Genomic DNA, 19,466 nt, shown 5'->3' with positions numbered 1-19,466 from the left:
CTGTTGCTTGTTTGAGTGGATTTAGAAAGTTGTGCAGCTTGAGCCAACGCCAGCCATTCATATGAAAAAGCAGCTTCAGTGGGTCCATAAATTGGGTGGGGTGGAGTCTCTGGGGATCTCCAAGATGGGTCAAACAGTGTTAGCTAGGTTGATAGAGTCTCAGATTTGGCACCAGCTTGCCAGCTCTGTGGCGGAAGGGTTTAGAAAAGGGACAGTGGCCTCTGCTTTGATGCCAGACACCTCAGTCTTTCCCAGTACTCAACTGGTGCCTTCCAAGCTGCAACCCCAGTACTGGAGCTCAGAGGGAGTGAGTGTGGGTAGGTGAGTTTGTGTGTTGGTTCTTTAAGAGGAACTGCTTGGGGCTCCAGAAATTTCTTCCACTGACTCAATCCCCACTGGTGTTTACAGCCAGAAGTTGTGGGGATTTATCTTCTTGGCACTGGAACCTTGGACTAGGGGATCCTGGTGTGGGGCTAGGACCCCTTGTTCCCGAGATGTCCATCCTGAATTTTATCTACCACATGTGGATGTGGAACAAGATGCTCCATGTCTGTGCCCCTCCTACCAGTCTGGATGTATGTAGTTTCTTTAATTCCATAGTTGTCAGACTTCAATTCAACTTAATTTCTGATGGTTTTGGGTGATGCCTGTTCTATATTCTAGTTGTAATTTTGATGTGGTTGTGCAAAGAATTGAGTCATGTCTGCCCATGCTGCCACCTTGACTGGAAGCCTTCTGGAGGTAAGGTCTTTAATTACCATTCAATTTACTTATACATATTTGGTCTGTTCATATTTTTAATTTCTGCTAGTTTTGGCATTTTTTTTTCAAAAATTATCTACTTCATCTAAGTTATTTACTGTATAGTCTATAATTGACCATAATGTTCTTTTTTTATCTCTGTTGTATCGGTACTTAGTTCTCTTGATTTCATTAAGGCCTAGCATATATTATCTATAAGAGACACTCTTAAAGTGAAAAAAATAATGGGCAAGTTGAAAATAGACTTAAGTAGATAGATATTCAAGACTAGTATGAACAGAAACTAAAAAACAGAACAAAAATAACCCAGAAACCAAACAGGTAACTTTTATATAAGGTAAATTCAAGCTACAAATTTAAGACACAACTATTACCAGGGACAAAGCATAAGGAGTGGGCTTGGTGGTATGGACTATCAGGAGCATAGCCACGTGGAGACATCAAATGGATAGTTAGATATATAGGACTAAAATTCAGGGACAAAGTTCAGAGGTAAAGTTAAAGCTGAGATACAAATTTGTGGTTATCAGTATATATATAGCATTTAAAGCCATAATACTGAGTGAGACCATAAAAGGAATATAGATGGGAAAAGATGTCTGAGGACTACAAAATAGATGTCCAGGGTACAGCTGTAGAGAACAGGCAGAGAACATTGGATATAAGCTGGGCTGTGGTCAGCCAAAGACTACTTCAGAGCAAGAGAGGAACAAGTGAATTGGAGTTGAGCACATATGTCAGGAATGGATAATTATTGACCATGGAAATTTATACTGGATTACAAGGGAAGTGAGGACATGGAGAGGTGAGAGACAGTAAAAAGGTGATAGAAGCAATGAAGTGAAAGGTTCCCGTGGAGATCAAAGGATTGTTGGAACTGGGGGACTATTACAAGTGAGTTGTAAAGCAGTGATATTTAAAGAATGAGTTGTTTGAAATTGAGATTATTAAAGGGTTGCAGGTTTGTTTTGTAATGGCAAGGTCATATGACTAGTGGCTAAAGGATGAAATGACTGAAGGAGAGCAGATCAAAACATTTTGACATCAGGGGTTAGAAAGAGCTCTATAACTGTTGATATTTTTAGGGATTGTGACAAGTACTAGGTAGAGTAACAATGAGCAAGGAGGAGGCAAATGATTGGAACAGAGAGGGCAGGAGATTTAAAGTTGAGTATTATTATATATTACATATAATATTTTATAGCATATAAAGAGGGTAGGGGAGAATGATCTGGAAATAGCACTGAGGAGTGAGGAAGAGCCCCCACCTCATTTCTAGGCCAAGTGATAAAGGGGGATGTGGGAGTTAAAATAGACATTATTTGAGAAGGCTGCAGGTGAGGCATTATCAGGGGAGAACCAAGGGCTATTCATTGCTTTATCTGTTTTGAGCTTATATTTTTGAGGGCATCTATATTAATAATATAGATGTGTTATATTATCTATATATTGTATATTCTTGATCTACTGTCTCCCTTTGCCCCTAATGATGCATTTTACCCTGAATTATATTTTTCTGATATTAGATGTCTGCTTGGCTTTTATTAAGGCCTAGCCTTAATGGTTCATAGTTTACTTTTTCTATCTTTGTTTTAACTTGTCCTGTCCTTTCTTTTAAATGTGTCTCTTGAAGACATTATATTGTTAGATCTTATTTTTAACATAATCTGAGAATTCTGTCTTTTCTTTGGTGAATTTAACTAATATATTACTTATATGTTAGAACTTTTAATTCCATCTTAGTTTAAATTTTCTTTCATTTTTTTCTTTTTGCTTATTTCCTTGAATAAATCAGTTTTTTCCTAAAAGTTTGAAAGGCTTGCATTTTATGTTTGTTTTTCCATTGGTTATGCATAACTTGTTAAGACTTGTATTTATTTTGCCCAATTTATGGAACTTATCAGCACCTATCTGTGTCTTCTGTATCTTCCCCCTTAGTAGGACAAATACTTTAACACACACACACTCTTATCTACCTCTGGTTGTTACACTCTGTCCCCTACTTTGTTGTATCTTGTGGTGTGTATATATAGTGTAAAATTTCTTTTTAGAAAATGAGAGATTTTCCAAAGTTATTTTCTTATCCTTACCATCTTATCATTTACAGCACTTCCTAAAGTTTTTGTTTGATAGATTACTTCCTCTAAGAGTATTTTCAAAGAGGATCTTTAGGATAACCTGCTTGAACATCTGAGAATATATTTATTGTACCCTCACATTTAAATGGTGACTTAGCTGAATATAAAATTTGAATCAAAGTTTCTGTTTTCAATATTTTGAAAATATCTTTATTATTTCCCTGCTTTTAATGTTGTTCATTAGAAGTCTCACATCATTCTGATTCATTTTCTTTATGGGTGAGTGGCTCTTCTTAGATAGTTTTAAGAATTTTCTCTTTGCTTTTGGAGTTCTTAAATTTTGTTAAAATATTACTATGTATTCATTTTTATATATCAACGTATACATTATCCCATATATCAGTTCAATATCAGTTTTTCTTTGGAAGTTCTCACTTGTTTTTTTCATATATTTTCATATATAATTTTTTCATATATAATTTCCCTCTATTTACTTTTTTCTCTCCTATTAGAATGTCTACTATGAGGGGGACCCCCCCAAAACTCCAGAATTTATTTATTAAAAATTGTGTACTTATTCTTATATGTTTAAACTTCAGTCACCTTTAAAGTACTCTCCGTTTGGTGCAATATACCTATGGAGACTTTTTTCCACTGTTCAAAACAGTTTTTGAACTTGTTGATTTCGGTGCCTTTTAGTGCTTCTGCCATTTTTTTTTTGTTTCACCTCTTCTACATGGAAAAACATTACCCTTTGAGGACACTTTTTTAATATGGGGAAACAAACAAAAATTTGCTTGTGGCAGGATTTGGTGAATAGGGAGGGTCGGGGCACAGACGTCATGACATTTTTGGTCAAAAACTGCTGGACACTCAGTGCAGTGTGTGCAGGTGCACTTGTAAATCACCCATCATGAAATGGGGAAACATGTTGAAAGAATAGTAAAAAAATTTCACAACAGCAGCCTCTCACAATAACGCCAGCAGGTACACTGATACTCACCTAGCAGGGAAAGCCTGATATAGGGGGCTTTTTACAAGGGGCCACCCTCCAGAGGATAATTCCAGGTTTTTGGGGTTCCCTCTCATATATAATTGTGTTATTTCTATGTCTAGCCTCCATATTTCTTTATGTTTATATTTTTCCATCTCTTATTTCTTCTCAATATCTTCTGGAAAAGTTTCTTGACCTGATCTTGGGCTATGTCCATTTTGTTCTTTATATTATCAAATGAGTTTATTTCAACTGTATTTTGAATATTCAGTAATCTTACTTGGTCCTTTATAAGTTTCCACTTCATTATCAATATCCTGTTTGGTGGCATTTATTTGGCTTGTATTCTCTTAATTCTTGTGCTCTATAATAGGTTATTCAAGTTACTGCCTTTGTAATTGTCTAGTTATTTTTTCCCTGTGAGATATTTTTCCTCAGGTTATCAGTTATCTTGGTGAGTAATGATTGGAGACGAGGGTAGGAGGAATGAAAACCTAGGCCTTAGCTCATTAGCTTATGCCACTCCTGGTGAGTGGGAGGAGGTCTGACTCTTAATACGCTCATGTGTGTCACTCTCACCAGAACGCTTTGCCCCTTAGTGAATTCCTATGCACCTTACCTTATGCTTTGTTCTTTTCTAAAAATGATCTAGCTTTCTGAGTGAAAAGAAAGCCAATGAGAGAGGGTAGGAGGAAACCCTTAGATGTTTGTTGGTTGAGCCAGCACTTACTGTATTTTTTTATCCTATATCCCAGTAGTGTTCCCCTATAGACCTACTTTCAGTATTATTATAGGGCTGATGGAGAAGGCAGTGATCTACTGTGGGCAATGTGGTGGATAGAAAAGAGCCCAACTCAAAATTTCCCCCAAGTCTGCTCTCCATGTTGGGAGCTATGGGGGGGGCCTCTGCCCACAGCGCCCCCCCCCCACCCCCAGCCACCACAGATGAGAATAAATCTACCAAGACTTGATCTGCTTGGGGAGGAAAGGTAGTGGACCTCTCAAAGGAGAAGGGCCAAGAGCCTTTTCCTCAATGGGCTTTTATTGGGTTTGTTTGCACAAGAATACAGGTAAAGCTCATTAATCATTGTCAGACAGTAAGGATCAAACAATAGATAACAAAGAACTCTGAGGGCCTATTTTGAGTCAGGGTCAGATAGCTAAAGAACTATAAAACTTTGAGGAACAAACTCACTTCTTGCTTCTACCCTTATCATTTAATTGAGAGCATTCTAAACAAAGCAGGTTTCACAGGATTTTACATGTTTTTTCTTAGGCCTGATCACCCAGGGAACCCGCCCTTTCCAGCACAGGGCTGTACCACACTCTGTCATTGTTTCAGACTTAAGTCAGGCAGGGGAAGTAAGGCAGCCAAGAGATTAGGAGACTTCTTGCAGACAGAATGAGGACTCAGGCTTTGTCAAAGCCGAGGGGCTAGGGTCCATCACCCCCCTTTGCTGTAGCCCCCAAAGTCCTTCTTTGGGGGCCTCTCATGTGATCGTGCCTGGCTTAGGTCATTCCCCCCTTTGGAGAATCTTACCTGTCATTGGCTAACCAACCAAGCATTGGGGGCCAGTTATGGATGAAGTAAAAAGAGCAGAAGCGGGGCTCCTGCCAGGGAGGTAAGCTTTGTCTCCTCAGTGGCTTATGGTCCCAAGGTCACTCACCCAGCCTTAATCATGGGGTGGGGAGTGGGGGGCGGTTACAGCTTCTGAAACCAGGCAGGGAAGTCCCCAACAGGGAGCCTGGCCCTCTTCTGTTCAGGGCTACTATTTCCCTTCTTTACCAGTCATAACCATCTCTGACTCTTCTGGGGTTTCTGCTGGTTTTCCTTTCTTTTAATACTGATTCATTTCTTATTTTTGAGGCATCTTAGGGGAGGAAGACTGTGACACTTTGCCATCATGTCAGGGACCTTATGATGTCCTTTTTATGACAGCCTATCCCAGTGTTTGTGGAAGTTTTGTGTTTCTAGTAGAAGAAGAAGATATTTTTTCGTGAGTGGTCATGGCGGTATTCTAGAAATGAGGATGTTTAACCCAAAGAACTATAGGCAGAATGTAAAAGCAAAGGATATACAAACAATACATAAACATGAAAGAAAGCAAGATAGTCATTTTGCCAAAACATATCGAAATTTACTTTCAACATGCTTGTGTTTTATTTTACAGTCACTTGGGACTCTTCTTAAGCCTGAAAACAAGACAAGAAAATTAATCTTACTACAAATTTTTCTTAAACACATTTGTGAGAATATAGGTCAGGGGTGTCAAACTCATTTCCACCGGGGGCCACATCAGCCTCAAGGTTACCTTCAAAGGGCCGAATGTAGAGCTCCTTGCCCCTAGTTAAGGAGCAGTTACATTTATACAGTCCTAAAATTACATTTGGCCCTTTGAAGGCAACCGTGAGGCTGATGTGGCCTTTGGTGAAAATGAGTTTGACATCCCTGATATAGATGATTCATTGAGAAAATAAGAGAGCCTCCAGAACTCACAAAGTTACACTAGTAAAATTGACATGTTCTCCATATTTATAAGTCACCTGAACAAGGCAGAATGCCTCTCAGGACAAAAATCAGGAAGAGCAGGGCTTGACAATAGCCTATTATGTATAAGATAGTATTCTTATACCTACAGCTGAATGACCTAAATAAAGGGTGAGGCAAAAGTAGGTATAAAGTTGCTCACATGGAAAATAATACAATAATTAATAAGTAATAATATAAGAATAAATTCTGTATTTTGCATTCTTACAACTGTAAACTTACTTTTGCCCCACTCTGTACTGACAGTGGTTATTTCTGGGCATGAACTTGTCTGTATTTTCCAAATTTTCATGATGAACAGGCATTAATTTTATCATTGGAAAAGTAATAAATATTATTTTAATAGAATTCTCATAGGTAAATTATCATATAAACACACAAACTTGCGCAAGGATGTTTGCTGTAGTATGGTTTGTAATGTTGAAAATATCCAAATTTTTATCAGTAGAACAGTTCAATAAAATATGATAGATCTATACAATGAATATCATGAAACAAATAAAAATGATGATATAAGTCTATATGACACAGGAACACAAAGCAAGTTAAAAAACATGTCCAATATGAGCCCATTTTTGTAACCAAAAAGTGCACAGAAATCTTGTGAAAAATATGTGCAAGGAGTTACTGCTCCATCCTAACAACAAGTGAGAAGTTGGACAGTCTGAAAAATCAACAACTCTTCTGAGATTCTTCAAAAAGTGAGGTCACTGAGCAAACCATTGCCCCCAAGACTGGAGACACAGGTGATACAGAGAGTCACAACTAACTGGAACGGAAACCCTTGAGCAGAAACTTCTGCAGGAACCAGTTCCTGGTAGAAAACCTAAGCTGTGATTCATGAATTGCTGGAGGCTCAGTATGGACAGATCTGAGAGTTAAAAATTCCAAGGAGACCAGTTAAAGGGACCTCCAGAAACTCTACCAGGTCCTCCCAGTGAAGATCAGAGAAAAATCTCATGTCTCAAGTAACCATTTTGAAATACACCACAGCATTTGTTCTTCTTTTTTTAATATATTTTATTCATTATGCTATTACAGTTGTCCCATTTTCCCCCTTCACTCCCCTCCCCCCTGCCCACCCTCTCCCACCCACATTCCCCCCCTTTAGTTCATGTCCATGTGTCATAAGTTCTTTAGCTTCTACATTTCCCACACCATTCCTGCCCTCCCCCTGTCTATTTTCTACCTATTGTCCATGCTGCTTATTCTCTATATCTTTTCCCCCTCTCTCCTCCTCCCACTTCCCTGTTGCTAACCCTCCATGTGATCTCCATTTCTGTGGTCTGGTCCTGTTCTCTTTGTTTGCTTAGTTTGCTTTTGTTTTAGGTATGGTTGTTACTAACTGTGGGTTTGATGTCTTTTTTTTTTACTGTTCATATTTTTTATCTTCTTTTTCTTAGATAAGTCCCTTTAACATTTCATATAATAAGGGTTTAGTGACGATGAACTCCTTTAACTTGACCTTATCTGAGAAGCACTTTATCTGCCCTTCCATTCTAAATGAAAGCTTTGCTGGTTAGAGCAAATCTTGGACGTAGGGCCTTGCCTTTCATGATTTGGAATACTTCTTTCCATCCCCTTCTTGCCTACAAGGTCTCTTTTGAGAAATCAGCTGACAGTCTTATGAGAACTCCTTTGTAGGTAACTGTCTCCTTATCTCTTGCTGCTTCTAGAATTCTCTCCTTCATTTTTATCTTGGGTAATGTAATTATGATGTGGCTTGGTGTGTTCCTCCTTGGGTCCAACCTCTTTGGGACTCTCTGGGCTTCCTGGACTTCCTGGAAGTCTATTTCCTTTGCCAGATTGGGGAAGTTCTCCTTTATTATTTGTTCAGATAACTTTTCCACTTGTTGTGTTTCCTCTTCCCCTTCTGGTACCCCTATAATTCGGATGTTGGAACATTTAAAAAATGTCCTGGAGGTCCCTAAGCCTCTCCTCATTTTTTTGAATTCTTGTTTCTTCATTCTTTTCTGTTTGGTTGTTCCTTTCCTCCTTCTGGTCCCTTCCATTGATTTGAGTCGCAGTTTTCTTCCCATCACTATTGGTTCCCTGTGCATTTTCCTTTATTTCTCTTATTGTAGTCTGCATTTGTTCATCTAATTTATGACCAAAGTCCACCAATTCTGTGAGCATCCTGATCACCAGTGCTTTGAACTGTGCATCTGATAGGCTGGCTATTTATCGGTCACTTAAAAAAAAACAGGCTCTGGGGCTTTTAACTCTGTTTGAGCCATCTATTTTATTTTATTTTATTTTATTTTATTTTTTTCCTTTGGTCTGGTCACACCTGTTACATATGAGGGACGGAGCCTTAGGTGTTCACCAGGGTGGGGCAACCCAGTTGCTGGGTTGTGGTGTTTTGTGTGGGGGCGGGGTCTGAGAGGGAACAGTGGGACCTGCTCCACTCTCACTAGGACTTCAGTCCCCTTTGCCACTTCCCACAAGCAAATTGGGTCCCTCTGGTGCTGGCTCCCGGGCAGGTGGGCTTGTGTACTTTCTCTGACTCTGTGAGTTTCCCCAAGGAGCCTCCTGAGAGACTGAGAGAACCTCCTGGCCTCAACTTCCACAGGTGTTTTCAGTCAGTGCCTTTAGGCTTTGTTTCCCGGTGCTGGGTCCCTGGGATGCGCGGTGTGTGTCGCCCCCCATTTTCACTTAGTTTGTCTGCACACGAATGTGAGGCTGTGGACAGCCAGCTGCCTTGTGCGCCTCACTGGGTCTGCTCCTTGCCCAGGGTCTGCCACTGGTCGGTCAGCTGCCCTCACGCTTCTGGGGTCGCCAACTGCTGTCTGCATGCCTGTGCCTGCCAGCCACCGCTTTTTCCTGCCGGTATCCCTTGACCCCTCTCCATAGGCCTCCAACTCCGCCCCTCCTTACCAGACTGGATGTATGGTATTCAGACTTCCATTCGGTTCATTTCTCTTTGTTCTGGTTTTTTTTGTTGTTGTTGTTTGTAAACTCTTGTTGTCCTTGGTTTTGGTTGCACGAGGAGGTACAGTGTGACCACCTATGCCTCCATCTTGGCCAGAAGAGATGTATTTGTTCTTCTTAACAAAGTCTGCCCTCAAGGGAAACTGTTTTGCCAGAGCAAAACCTGCTGGGGTTTTATCAGGGCCTAACCTACTTGGAGGAAGGGAAACACTCAACCCCATTTGGCTCCAGCCTTCTACAAAGTGGAAAGGAAGTACCCAGTTCCAGCTCCCGTTAGCCATCTGTCTCACCTAAGGCATTGGGTGTGGTGGCAGTGGGTACTGAGAAGCACTGTAGAGTTCACAGTCCAGAGGCTTTCCAAAAACCCAAGACCTAATAATAGGACTATAAAATGTTTCTCCTTCCCTCACACCTTACCACAACACCACTAAAGTTCTATTTGCCAGAGTTCTTTTCACCTAGTACATTGTATTCTGATTTTAACAAAAATTAGCAGACATTCTAAAAGGCAAAAATCGCAGTTTGAAGAGACTGAACAAGCACCAGGAGAACCAGAGTCAAATATGGTAGGTATGTTGGAATTATCAGACTGGGAATTTAAAAGAGCTATAATTGATATGCTAAGGACCATGATAGAAAAAGTAGCATTCAGGAACAGGTGGATAATGTAAGCAGGGAGATAAATATTCTAATAAAAAATGAAAAAGAAATGCTGGAGATCAAAAACACTAACAAAAATGAAGATTGCCATTGATGACCTCATTAGTAGACTGGACATTGCTGAGAAAAGAATCTCTGAGCTTGAGGATATGACAATAGAAACTTTCAAAAGTGAAAAGCAAAGAGAGAAAAAAAAGACTGACCTCCCTGCCCCAACATCCAAGACCTGCAGGAAAACTAAAAAAGGTGTAACATATAAGTAATGGGAATACTAGAGGGAGAAGAAAGGAATGAAGCAGTATTTAAAGCAATGTTGACAGAGATTTCTCCAAATTAAAGCTAGACATAGAATCAGGAAACTTAGAGAACACCAGTATCAGGAAGAGAAATGCCCCCCTAAAACACACTTAAGCATATAATATTCTAACTTCAGAAAAATCAAAAACTTGAAACCAGTGAGGGAAAAACACCTTACCTATAGAGGAACAAAGATAAGAATTACATCCAACTTCTCCTTGGAAATCATACAAGCAAGAGAGTGGGATATAGTATTTAAAATGTTGAGAGAAAAACTACCAACTTAGAATTCTGTACCCTATAAAATTATTCTTAAAAAGTAAAGGAGAAATAGATTTTCTTACAAAAATAGAAATTGAGGGAATTTGTAGCCACTAGACCTATCTTGCAAGAAATGTTAACAGGTTCTTTAGAGAGAAGGAAAATTATATAGATCTGAAATTCAGATCTACAGAAAGATAGGAAGAGCATCGGAAAAGAAGTAAATGAAGGTACAATAAAAAGTTATATTTTTCTTATTCTTAATTAGTCTAAAGATAACAGTTTGTTTAAAATAATAGCAACAATGTATTCTGCTATGTAATATATATACATACATATGCTTAGGTATACGTAAAATGGATGACAGAAATGATACAAAGGATAGGAGGGAAGAATTAGGAATATTTTGTTATTACAAAGTACTTGTACTACCCATGAAGCAGTTATTTGAAGCAGTTAAATAACATACCAATGTTATTTAAAATTGGTATGGATTAGTTGTAAATGTATAGTGCAACATCTAGGGTGACACCTAAGAAAAAAAGTGCTAAAAGAAGTATAACTGGTATACTAACAAAGGAGAGAAAATGGAATTACAAAATCTCAATTAAAAAACTACGAAAGACAGAAAAAATGTGGATGACAAAAATAGGAACCAAGAACAATGGCAATAAATAGAAAACAGTAATAAATTTGGTAGATATTAATCCAACTATATCAATAATCACTTTAAATGTCAATGATCTAAATAGAACAATTAAAAGAAAGGGATTGTCAGAATGGATTCAAAACAAGACCTAACTATACATTGTCTACAAGAAACCTACTTTAAATGTGAAGACACATAGATTAAAAGTAAATGGATGGGGGCTCTGGCTAGTGTGACTCAGTGGATTGAGAGCTGACCTATAAACCAAAGGGTCGCCCACTTGATTCCCAGTCAGGGCACATGCCTGGGTTGCGGGCCAGGTCCCCAGTCCAGGACGTGGGAAAGACAGCTACACATTGCTGTTTCTGTTTCTGTCCTTCCCTTCTCCTCTCTCTAAAAATAAATAAATAAAATATTTTTTAATAAAAATTAAATGGATGGGCAAAAAATACTATGCTAACGTTAATGAAAAGAAAACAGGAATGGTTATATTAATTTCAGACAAAACAGATTTCATAATGAGGAGTTATCAGGGATAAAGAGTATTATATATAATGGCCCTGGCTGGTGTGGCTCAGTGGATTGAGTGCCAACCTATGCACCAAAGGGTCACCAGTTCAATTCCCAGTCAGGGCAGATGCCTGTATTGCAGGCCAGGTCCCTGGTGGGGGGCATGTGAGAGGCAACCACTCAGTGCTGTTTCTCTCCCTGTCTTTCTCCCTCTTTCCCCCACCCTCTAAAAATAAATAAATAATTTTACACAAAGAGTATTATATAAAATGATCAAGGGGTCAATACTTCATGATGACAAAATAATTCTGCCTCACGTACATGCCCTGACTGGGGATCAAACCCACAACCTTTTTGTGTTGGGGAGACATGCCAACCAACTGAGCCACCCAGCCAGGGCCAGGTCCCTGCATTTTGAAGGCCCAATAGACTGGGACCTCCCTGTATACCTGAAGAAAAGCTAAGGCGGGTGGCAGATTGGCTAGCTGCGCTAATGGCAGAAACAAAGAAGAGGCTGCTGCTGCATTAGGATAAGCTTCGATATCAGAGTTTATCTGGACAAAGAAAGTTCAAGTGTTTCCTGTACACTAGATGTGGGCCACAAACAACACACCTATTCCTAAGAGAGATGTCATGGTGTTGTCATGGATCTGTCCAGGAGGGCTGCCTAAATATGCAAACACATCTCAACAGAAAGATGCTGGAGGTATCACAATGTAAACAACCAGTTGGAATAGAAATGTATTTGTCGAAATCAAGAAGTCAGCAGATGAGAGGTCTCCAAGGAGTTCACCTAAAGTACCCCATGAAAGAGTCAGCTTTAATGATGTTAGCAATGATGTTAGAAAATGCAGTGCGGTGTGGGCAGGTGCACTCGTAAATCACCAATCATGAAATGGGCAAGCGTGTTGAGTCTTCAAAAAAAATTCACTGAAGCTGAACACAGTCTCTCACAATGACGCCAGCTGGTGCACTGATGCAGATGGGTTCCTAGAATACTCACCTAGCATGGGAAACCTGTACTACAATGGCCGGTCCTGCAGAGGATAATTCTAAATTTTTGTGGGTTCTCCCTTATATAGTCACTTTGAAAACAGCTTTGCAGTTTTTTACAAACTTAAACATACACTTATACAATCCAGCAATTCCACTCCTGGATATTTATCTAAGAGAAGTGAAAACTTACATTCACCCCAAAATCTGTATATGAATTTTTATAGGTGTTTTATTCATAATTTCCCCAAACTGGAAACAACTCAAATGTCCTTTACCTGGTAAATGAATAAACAAATGGGGTACAGCCATACAATAGAATAATACTAGTCAGTAAGTAGAAAGGAATGAATTAGTGATCACATAATAACATGAGTGAATCTCATATGAGTTATGCTAAATGAAACAAGCCAGATTCAAAAGGTTACATACTGTACTTTGATTTATATGACATTCTGGAAAAGGTAAAATTATAGGGACAGCAAGATTAGTACCCGCCATGACTGCATTTGTTGAGACTCAAAACTGTACCCTAAAGAGGATAAATTTTACTGTATATACATTATACCAAAAAAATCTATGAAACAGACAAAAATCTCTGAAAGCTCCTTGATTCTGAGTCCTTCTACACAGTAATCTGGAAATACAAGCCTCACTAAATTTGTAGGATTTAGCCTGAGTAAAATGTGGTTAGTTAGTGGTGGTTATCTAATAGTTGAAGCTAGCTAGAGAATGGAGATAAGGGAAACATGATTCAAAGAAACTGTATGCATCATGTCCCAAGTGCTATAGTCATTAATTTAACAATGTTCTCACTCAAAATAACCTGTTAATTAATTTAATCCCTCCAAAAAATGTAAGGGAAGATAGGAAACAAAAATAAAGTTGCTTTCTGATTATAACCTATAACTTACAAGTCATGCTTATTCAACTTAATGGTTATATTTGGTTTGATAACTTTTTTCATGAACACTTGTGCTCATGGTATATGACTGTATATTGTATAAATTATATAGTGATATTTTACTATTATTTTACTATATTAGAGAATTTTAAGTGTGTTATTTTATGCTAACTGCCAAACAAATTTGTGAGTTAACACTACTTCTTAGCTCAGGACTTGTATTTTACTAGAGTAAATCAGGTTGCTCCTGCAAACTCTTTTAGTTTACAAGAGTTCAATTTTCTAAATTCTTAGTTTGGAACATTTAATAATTCTCTGTCCTGAAAGAGGTAATGCAGACTCCAAAGCTCTTCACTTCCCCTGGAATGATTTCCAATGGTTTTAAGTGACAATCTGATCTAACAGAATTTGGAAATGTGGATCCATGTCACCCACCTTCCCTATTCTAAGTTTGTTTTGTGTATGCTGGGGTATAAGCACTTAATTTACTTCAAATTAGGCCTAGATATGACAACTGCATTTAAGGCATGTGAGTTAATAATATAAGGTGGACAAAAGCATTCTACTGTGGTCTTTCTGATACTTCCAGTAATAAAGGGTGGAATTCAAAGTGGGCTTATGTAATGTTAGATTAGGTTTTGTGGTATTATAACTGGTTTCTTTGTTTATTTTATATTATTCCAGAGTGATGTCTGCAGGCCTCTACAGATAAATACTAAATGACTAATACTAGTGCTGCAAGAGAAAGTCAAGTCAGGGGAACCAAAAGGTAGCTGACCAAAGGCCCAATTATCAGACTGCTCCCAGTCCTTAACTTACTTTGATTGAATGGATGCCAGAGATTTTCTGAAGGTAGACTGAACATCTAACTGGAGTAGCATAGGAAGAGCTGGGTACCCACCCAGCTGGGCCCATAGTGAATGCATTGATGTCTTCTCAGCAATTGGGTAGCTTGAAGTTGACTGATCAGCATTCCAGATGGCTTCCATCTGGTCTTCCTGTCTAGAGAGTCAGAGAACACTAATTGGAAGCACCAAAATCTCCTGCACTCCATAGCCAAATAAAATATATGATTCTTATTTTCCCCTCTTCTCTTCACCACCACCACCCTGTCCTATAATGCCTTCCCCCACGGGGAGGAACATTAGCAGCGCCTCTTTGACTAAGAAAGGGATTAAACAGCAGAATTTGCTGAAATAGCTCTCCCCCACCCAAAAGCTGCATTTCCATGACTTCACCTAGTAATCAATTTTAAAATTGTCTTCTTAACTGCATGGAGTATATGGACAATATCCAGGCTATTTTTTTCCCCCAGCAACAGTCTTTTCCCCCTTTCTTCCCAAAGCTCCTACCTTCTTTTTTTTAAAGTAACACTTCTAAGTTTCTTCATTGGGTATTTGTTGCTTAATAAGGAAGAATCAGCTTCATTTTTTAAAAGGAAATCAAAATCAGATGTTAAGTATTTAAGTAGAAATATATATAAATAAGTCTCTTGCTAAATTAGCTAAGGAAATTAATAATCCTTAGACTCTCCACTGTACCATATTATGATTGTGGGGAAGGGATAGATCTTGTGCAGAATAAAAAAAGCATTAGGTTCCACATATCATCCAAAGAAAGTTGAATATCAGTCTTTCCTACCACATACCTTGATTTCTTGAATATGTCAGATTTTCTGTCCTTTTCTATTAGCTCTGGGAATGGCTGTTGAACAGATTTGATAGGGGCAGGTGTTTGCTTTCTGTCGATGATCAAAGGTACAGGTTGACTAAGATTTAATTTATGCATCTCTTGGAGCTAAAAATAAATTAAAAAAAAAAGAAGCAATGAAAAGAAAGGGCCAGAGTCTCTAAGAAGGTTTTTTGAGCCAGCTAGGTAAACTATGACTCTTTTTTCATCATGGATTTGCAAATCCTCTTTCTCCATTCTCTTTCTCCTCTTTTCCAATTATTCCTCAACCTCCACTTCACCTCTAACACACAGTTTCAGAGCTGGCAGCTACATTATATATAAACCTTGGTCCTGTGTAAGCTCTGATCCTAGTCCTTGAATTTCCTAGCTGTGTGACCTTGAGCTAGTTGCTAATTTTACCTGCACCTCTTTCTCCTTATTTCCAAGATAAGGATAGTAACACAGGCTTGTTGTGACAGTTGTCTAAGATAATATATATGGAAGCACTTCATAAATTGTGAGGCACTATGCAAATGTAATGATAACTAACATTTACTGAGTACTTACTGAATGTCAGATGCTTTCTATATAATAATTCATTTGGTATTTACAACAGCCTTATTATATGGGTACTGTTATTATTCTTGTATTATATATGGGGATCTGGAACTCAGAAATTTAAGTGGCTTGTCCCAGATCTCTTACTTAATATGTAGTGAAGCTGATTTGAACCTAGGCAATCTGATAGCAGAACCAACCTCTTTACCACCATCCTGACTCAGTGTAAGGTATTTATTTCATTTCTACACTCTTCTCCCTTTTGCCTTTTCCTCTCCCTTCTTTTTTTTTTTTAAAGATTTTATTTATTTATTTTTAGAGAGGGAAGGGAGGGAGGAGGGGAGAAAGAGAGAGAGAGAGAGAGAGAGAGAGAGAGAGAGAGAGAAACATCAATGTGCGGTTGCTGGGGGTTATGGCCTGCAACCCAGGAATGTACCCTGGCTGGGAATCGAACCTGGGACACTTTGGTTCCCAGCCCACGCTCAATCCACTGAGCTACGCCAGCCAGGGCCTCCTCTCCCTTCTTTATGCCTTGATACCCACCTTATCATCTAGATTATGGTGCCTGGACCCTAGACCCATATTCATTCTCTGAAATGTCCTAGACATTGTGACTCCTCTTAGCTCATGGCATGCCAACTCACCTTGCTTTACACTTATATTAGCCATATTTTCCAAACCAAAAGCTGTCAAAAATATTCATCTTGTCCAAGAGCTTTAATATTTAAAATGTAACTCTTCTGGAAAATTCACAATATGTCTGATTTGAATCAGGCTATAATAAGAAGTCTCTGTACCTTCTAAAGTAGCAAGTAAACTGTTCTCGTTAATTAATTTAGTGAAAGAAAAAGGTACAAATAAAAAATATTCCTAGACCTCCAAGAATATTCTAGAACTCCATGATAGAACATGTAATGGGAGCATGTAATCCCAGAACAAAGAAGTCTGATCTCACCTTTATAACTTTTGGAAGGTCATCTCAGACAGAGCTTTGTGACATAAGGAGCAGATTGTCAGAGTTGGACAGGATCTTCTATGCCTAGTGCTATAAAAGCAAGTCAAGTAAATCCTTATCTCCTTTTTTGTAAACTCACCATATTAAAACTTGCTTTCTGATAGTTGTGAGGAGAGAAGTAACCACCATGAATCAGTTGAGAGTAGTGACTTCAAGACGTTTCATATTTAGAGACTGGTAGATGTGGGTTGACTAGGAAGGAGTTGAGCATTTCTGGAAGTTTCTCCTATTCTAATCTTTTCTCATCTAGAGAGTCCAGACAGTATTCCTATCATCAGTTCAGGAGCCTCACTGAAGTCACAGTGGAGTGGGTTGAATGGTGAAACCCCAGAAGATATGTTCATCCAGAACCTGTGAATGTGATGTCACTTAGAAAAAGGGTCTTTACAGATGTAACTAAGGATCTTAAGATGAGATCAGTCTGGATTAACCAGGTGGGTCCTAAATCCATGACACATGACTTTTTAAGAGTCTGAAGTGAAGACAGACAAACTGAGAAAAGGGCATGGAAAAGATGGAGGCAGAGACTTGAGTTATGTAGCTACAAGTCAATAAATGCCAAGGATTGTCCACAGACACCAGAATCTAGGAGAGAGATATGGAATACAGTAATTTTTCCTCCCAGAGACTCCAGAAGAAACCAACTCCATCTTGGCTTCACAAACTGGCCTCCAGAACTGTAAGAGAATACATTTCTGATGTTTTAAGCCATCATGTTTGTTGTGGCAGCCCTAGGAAACCAATGTGCATAATATCTCCAGATAAATGTTGTTTTCAAAGCTTGCCCCTTTCATTTTCCATATAACACACTGGGGAGAGGGAATATAAAACAGGTTACCTGGCCAAATAAGGACATCATTTTCCTTAGACACTGATTCCGTTTCTGCTCTAGAGACTTCTGCTTCTCAGTCCAGACCACCATCACCTTTTTCTGGTAGTCATCAATTCTGCTTAGTACTAAGTAGAGGTTCTGGGTTTCATAACCTTTCCCACTGTTTTGGATGGCTTGTAATCGTTTGATTATGTTGTTTCTTGAAAAAAATTAACAAGAATTAGATGGATATAATTATTCACCATAATTCAACAAACTGGGCCTCATTTCTTCAATTCTCATCTCATCCTTAGTGAGTAGAGAAGGACGGAGTAAGAGTGTGAGGCTTGCTTAATGAGACCTTAATCTAGTTCCATATATGACTAAACTTTCAAAGATCTATATGGCTGTCAAATTTTCATCAACTCTTCACAGTTTAGTGTTATAACAGTGTTGTTTATTATTAATACATTAAAATTTTAATATTGATATATACAAGGCATACAAATATGCATAATACAACTTTTAAAAAGATTTTACTTATTTTTTAGAAAGGGGGAGGGAGGGAGAAAGAGAGGGAGAGAAACATCGATATGTGAGAAAAACATTGATCAGTTGCCTCTCACATGCCCCCAACCAGAAACCTGGCCCACAGCTCAGGCATATGCCCTGACTAGGAAGCGAATCAGTGACCTTTGGTTTCACAGGCCGGTGCTTAACATGCCTGGTGCCCACTGCCACCAGCCAGGATGGCACATGATACAATTACTAAAAAAAACCCCAACATGATGTCCTTGCCTTCAAAGCACATACAAGCCAGAATAGGAAACTAATAAATTAACTGTGTCAAAGAGAGAATGAAATAAATACTAAATAGAAATGTAAAAAGGAATGCATAATTAATTCTAAGAGGAACAAAAAAGGTTTTATAGGAAGATGTTGAATAGGATCTTGAGGAATAATCATAAAAATGTACTCTCTTATTATAATGTATGAAACCATGTTTGGATATCCTAAACAGATAGTGTTTCACCATCCACATGCTGCAGGGGTGGAAGAAGAATCTGCATTAAAGTGAAGTGATTTTCTAAAGTCATATAGTAAAAATAATAATAATAAAAATAAGGTCACATAATAAACAGCAGATTTGGGTAGCAAATCCAGATCTGTCTCACAATATCAATATTTCTCAAAGTGTGGACTGAATCATTTCTGGGAATAGGGGGATGTTGCTTGTTGAAAATACAGATCCCAAGGTGCTTCCCCAGATCTTTCGAATCAAAATCTTGGTGGTAGGTTTCAGGATCTGTATTTTAAACAAAATCTCAGGCAAATCTTAAGTTTGGGAAGAAGGGGATGAGGAATTGCAGGTTGAGGGAATACTATATACAAATGTAAGAATGAAAGTTATATTTTGGGAGTGGTGAGTAGTCTAGGACTTTTACGCCGTGGACATATGAAAGGATGTGGTGGGGGAGGAGACCGAAATGACTGGATTATGTAAGGCCTTAAAAGGCATGTTAAACAGTTTAGATTTGGGGGGTGGGGGTTGACAATGGGAACCTATTGAAGATATTTTTCTGAATATATGTATTTTATATATATGTATACACATAGAGAAAATAACTCTTAGATCTCTTTTGTGGGTTATGTAATTAATAGCTTAGAACCTACTGTATGTATATATGGATAATTTAATACTTAAATATGTCAACTTTCTGAATTAATTTAGTATATTTTAATTAATTTTCCAATAGCCTTGGATTTTTTCCATATCCTTTAGATTATTTTTGTTTTGTTTTTTCATTCTTATGCAATTTTTAA

General features: G+C 38.4%; 1 protein-coding gene across 1 annotated transcript in view; it reads right to left on the bottom strand.

Moving 5' to 3' along the window:
- FAM186A (family with sequence similarity 186 member A) overlaps positions 1-19,466 on the bottom strand; it is a 108,453-nt gene that overhangs the window by 33,958 nt on the left and 55,029 nt on the right. Inside the window, exons 10-12 of the mRNA XM_045829388.1 lie at positions 17,670-17,862; positions 15,229-15,384; positions 14,407-14,585 (exon numbers count right to left, since the gene is read on the bottom strand). Coding sequence (XP_045685344.1) covers positions 14,407-14,585; positions 15,229-15,384; positions 17,670-17,862 — 528 coding nt within the window. The remainder of the gene's footprint in view (positions 1-14,406; positions 14,586-15,228; positions 15,385-17,669; positions 17,863-19,466) is intronic.

Source organism: Phyllostomus hastatus, unplaced genomic scaffold (assembly GCF_019186645.2).
Source record: "Phyllostomus hastatus isolate PE091 unplaced genomic scaffold, TTU_PhHast_1.1 phas_scaffold_93, whole genome shotgun sequence".
NCBI lineage: Eukaryota > Metazoa > Chordata > Mammalia > Chiroptera > Phyllostomidae > Phyllostomus > Phyllostomus hastatus.
The sequence above is the reverse complement of the archived record's forward strand: the minus strand, read 5'-3'. Positions and strand labels throughout refer to the sequence as shown.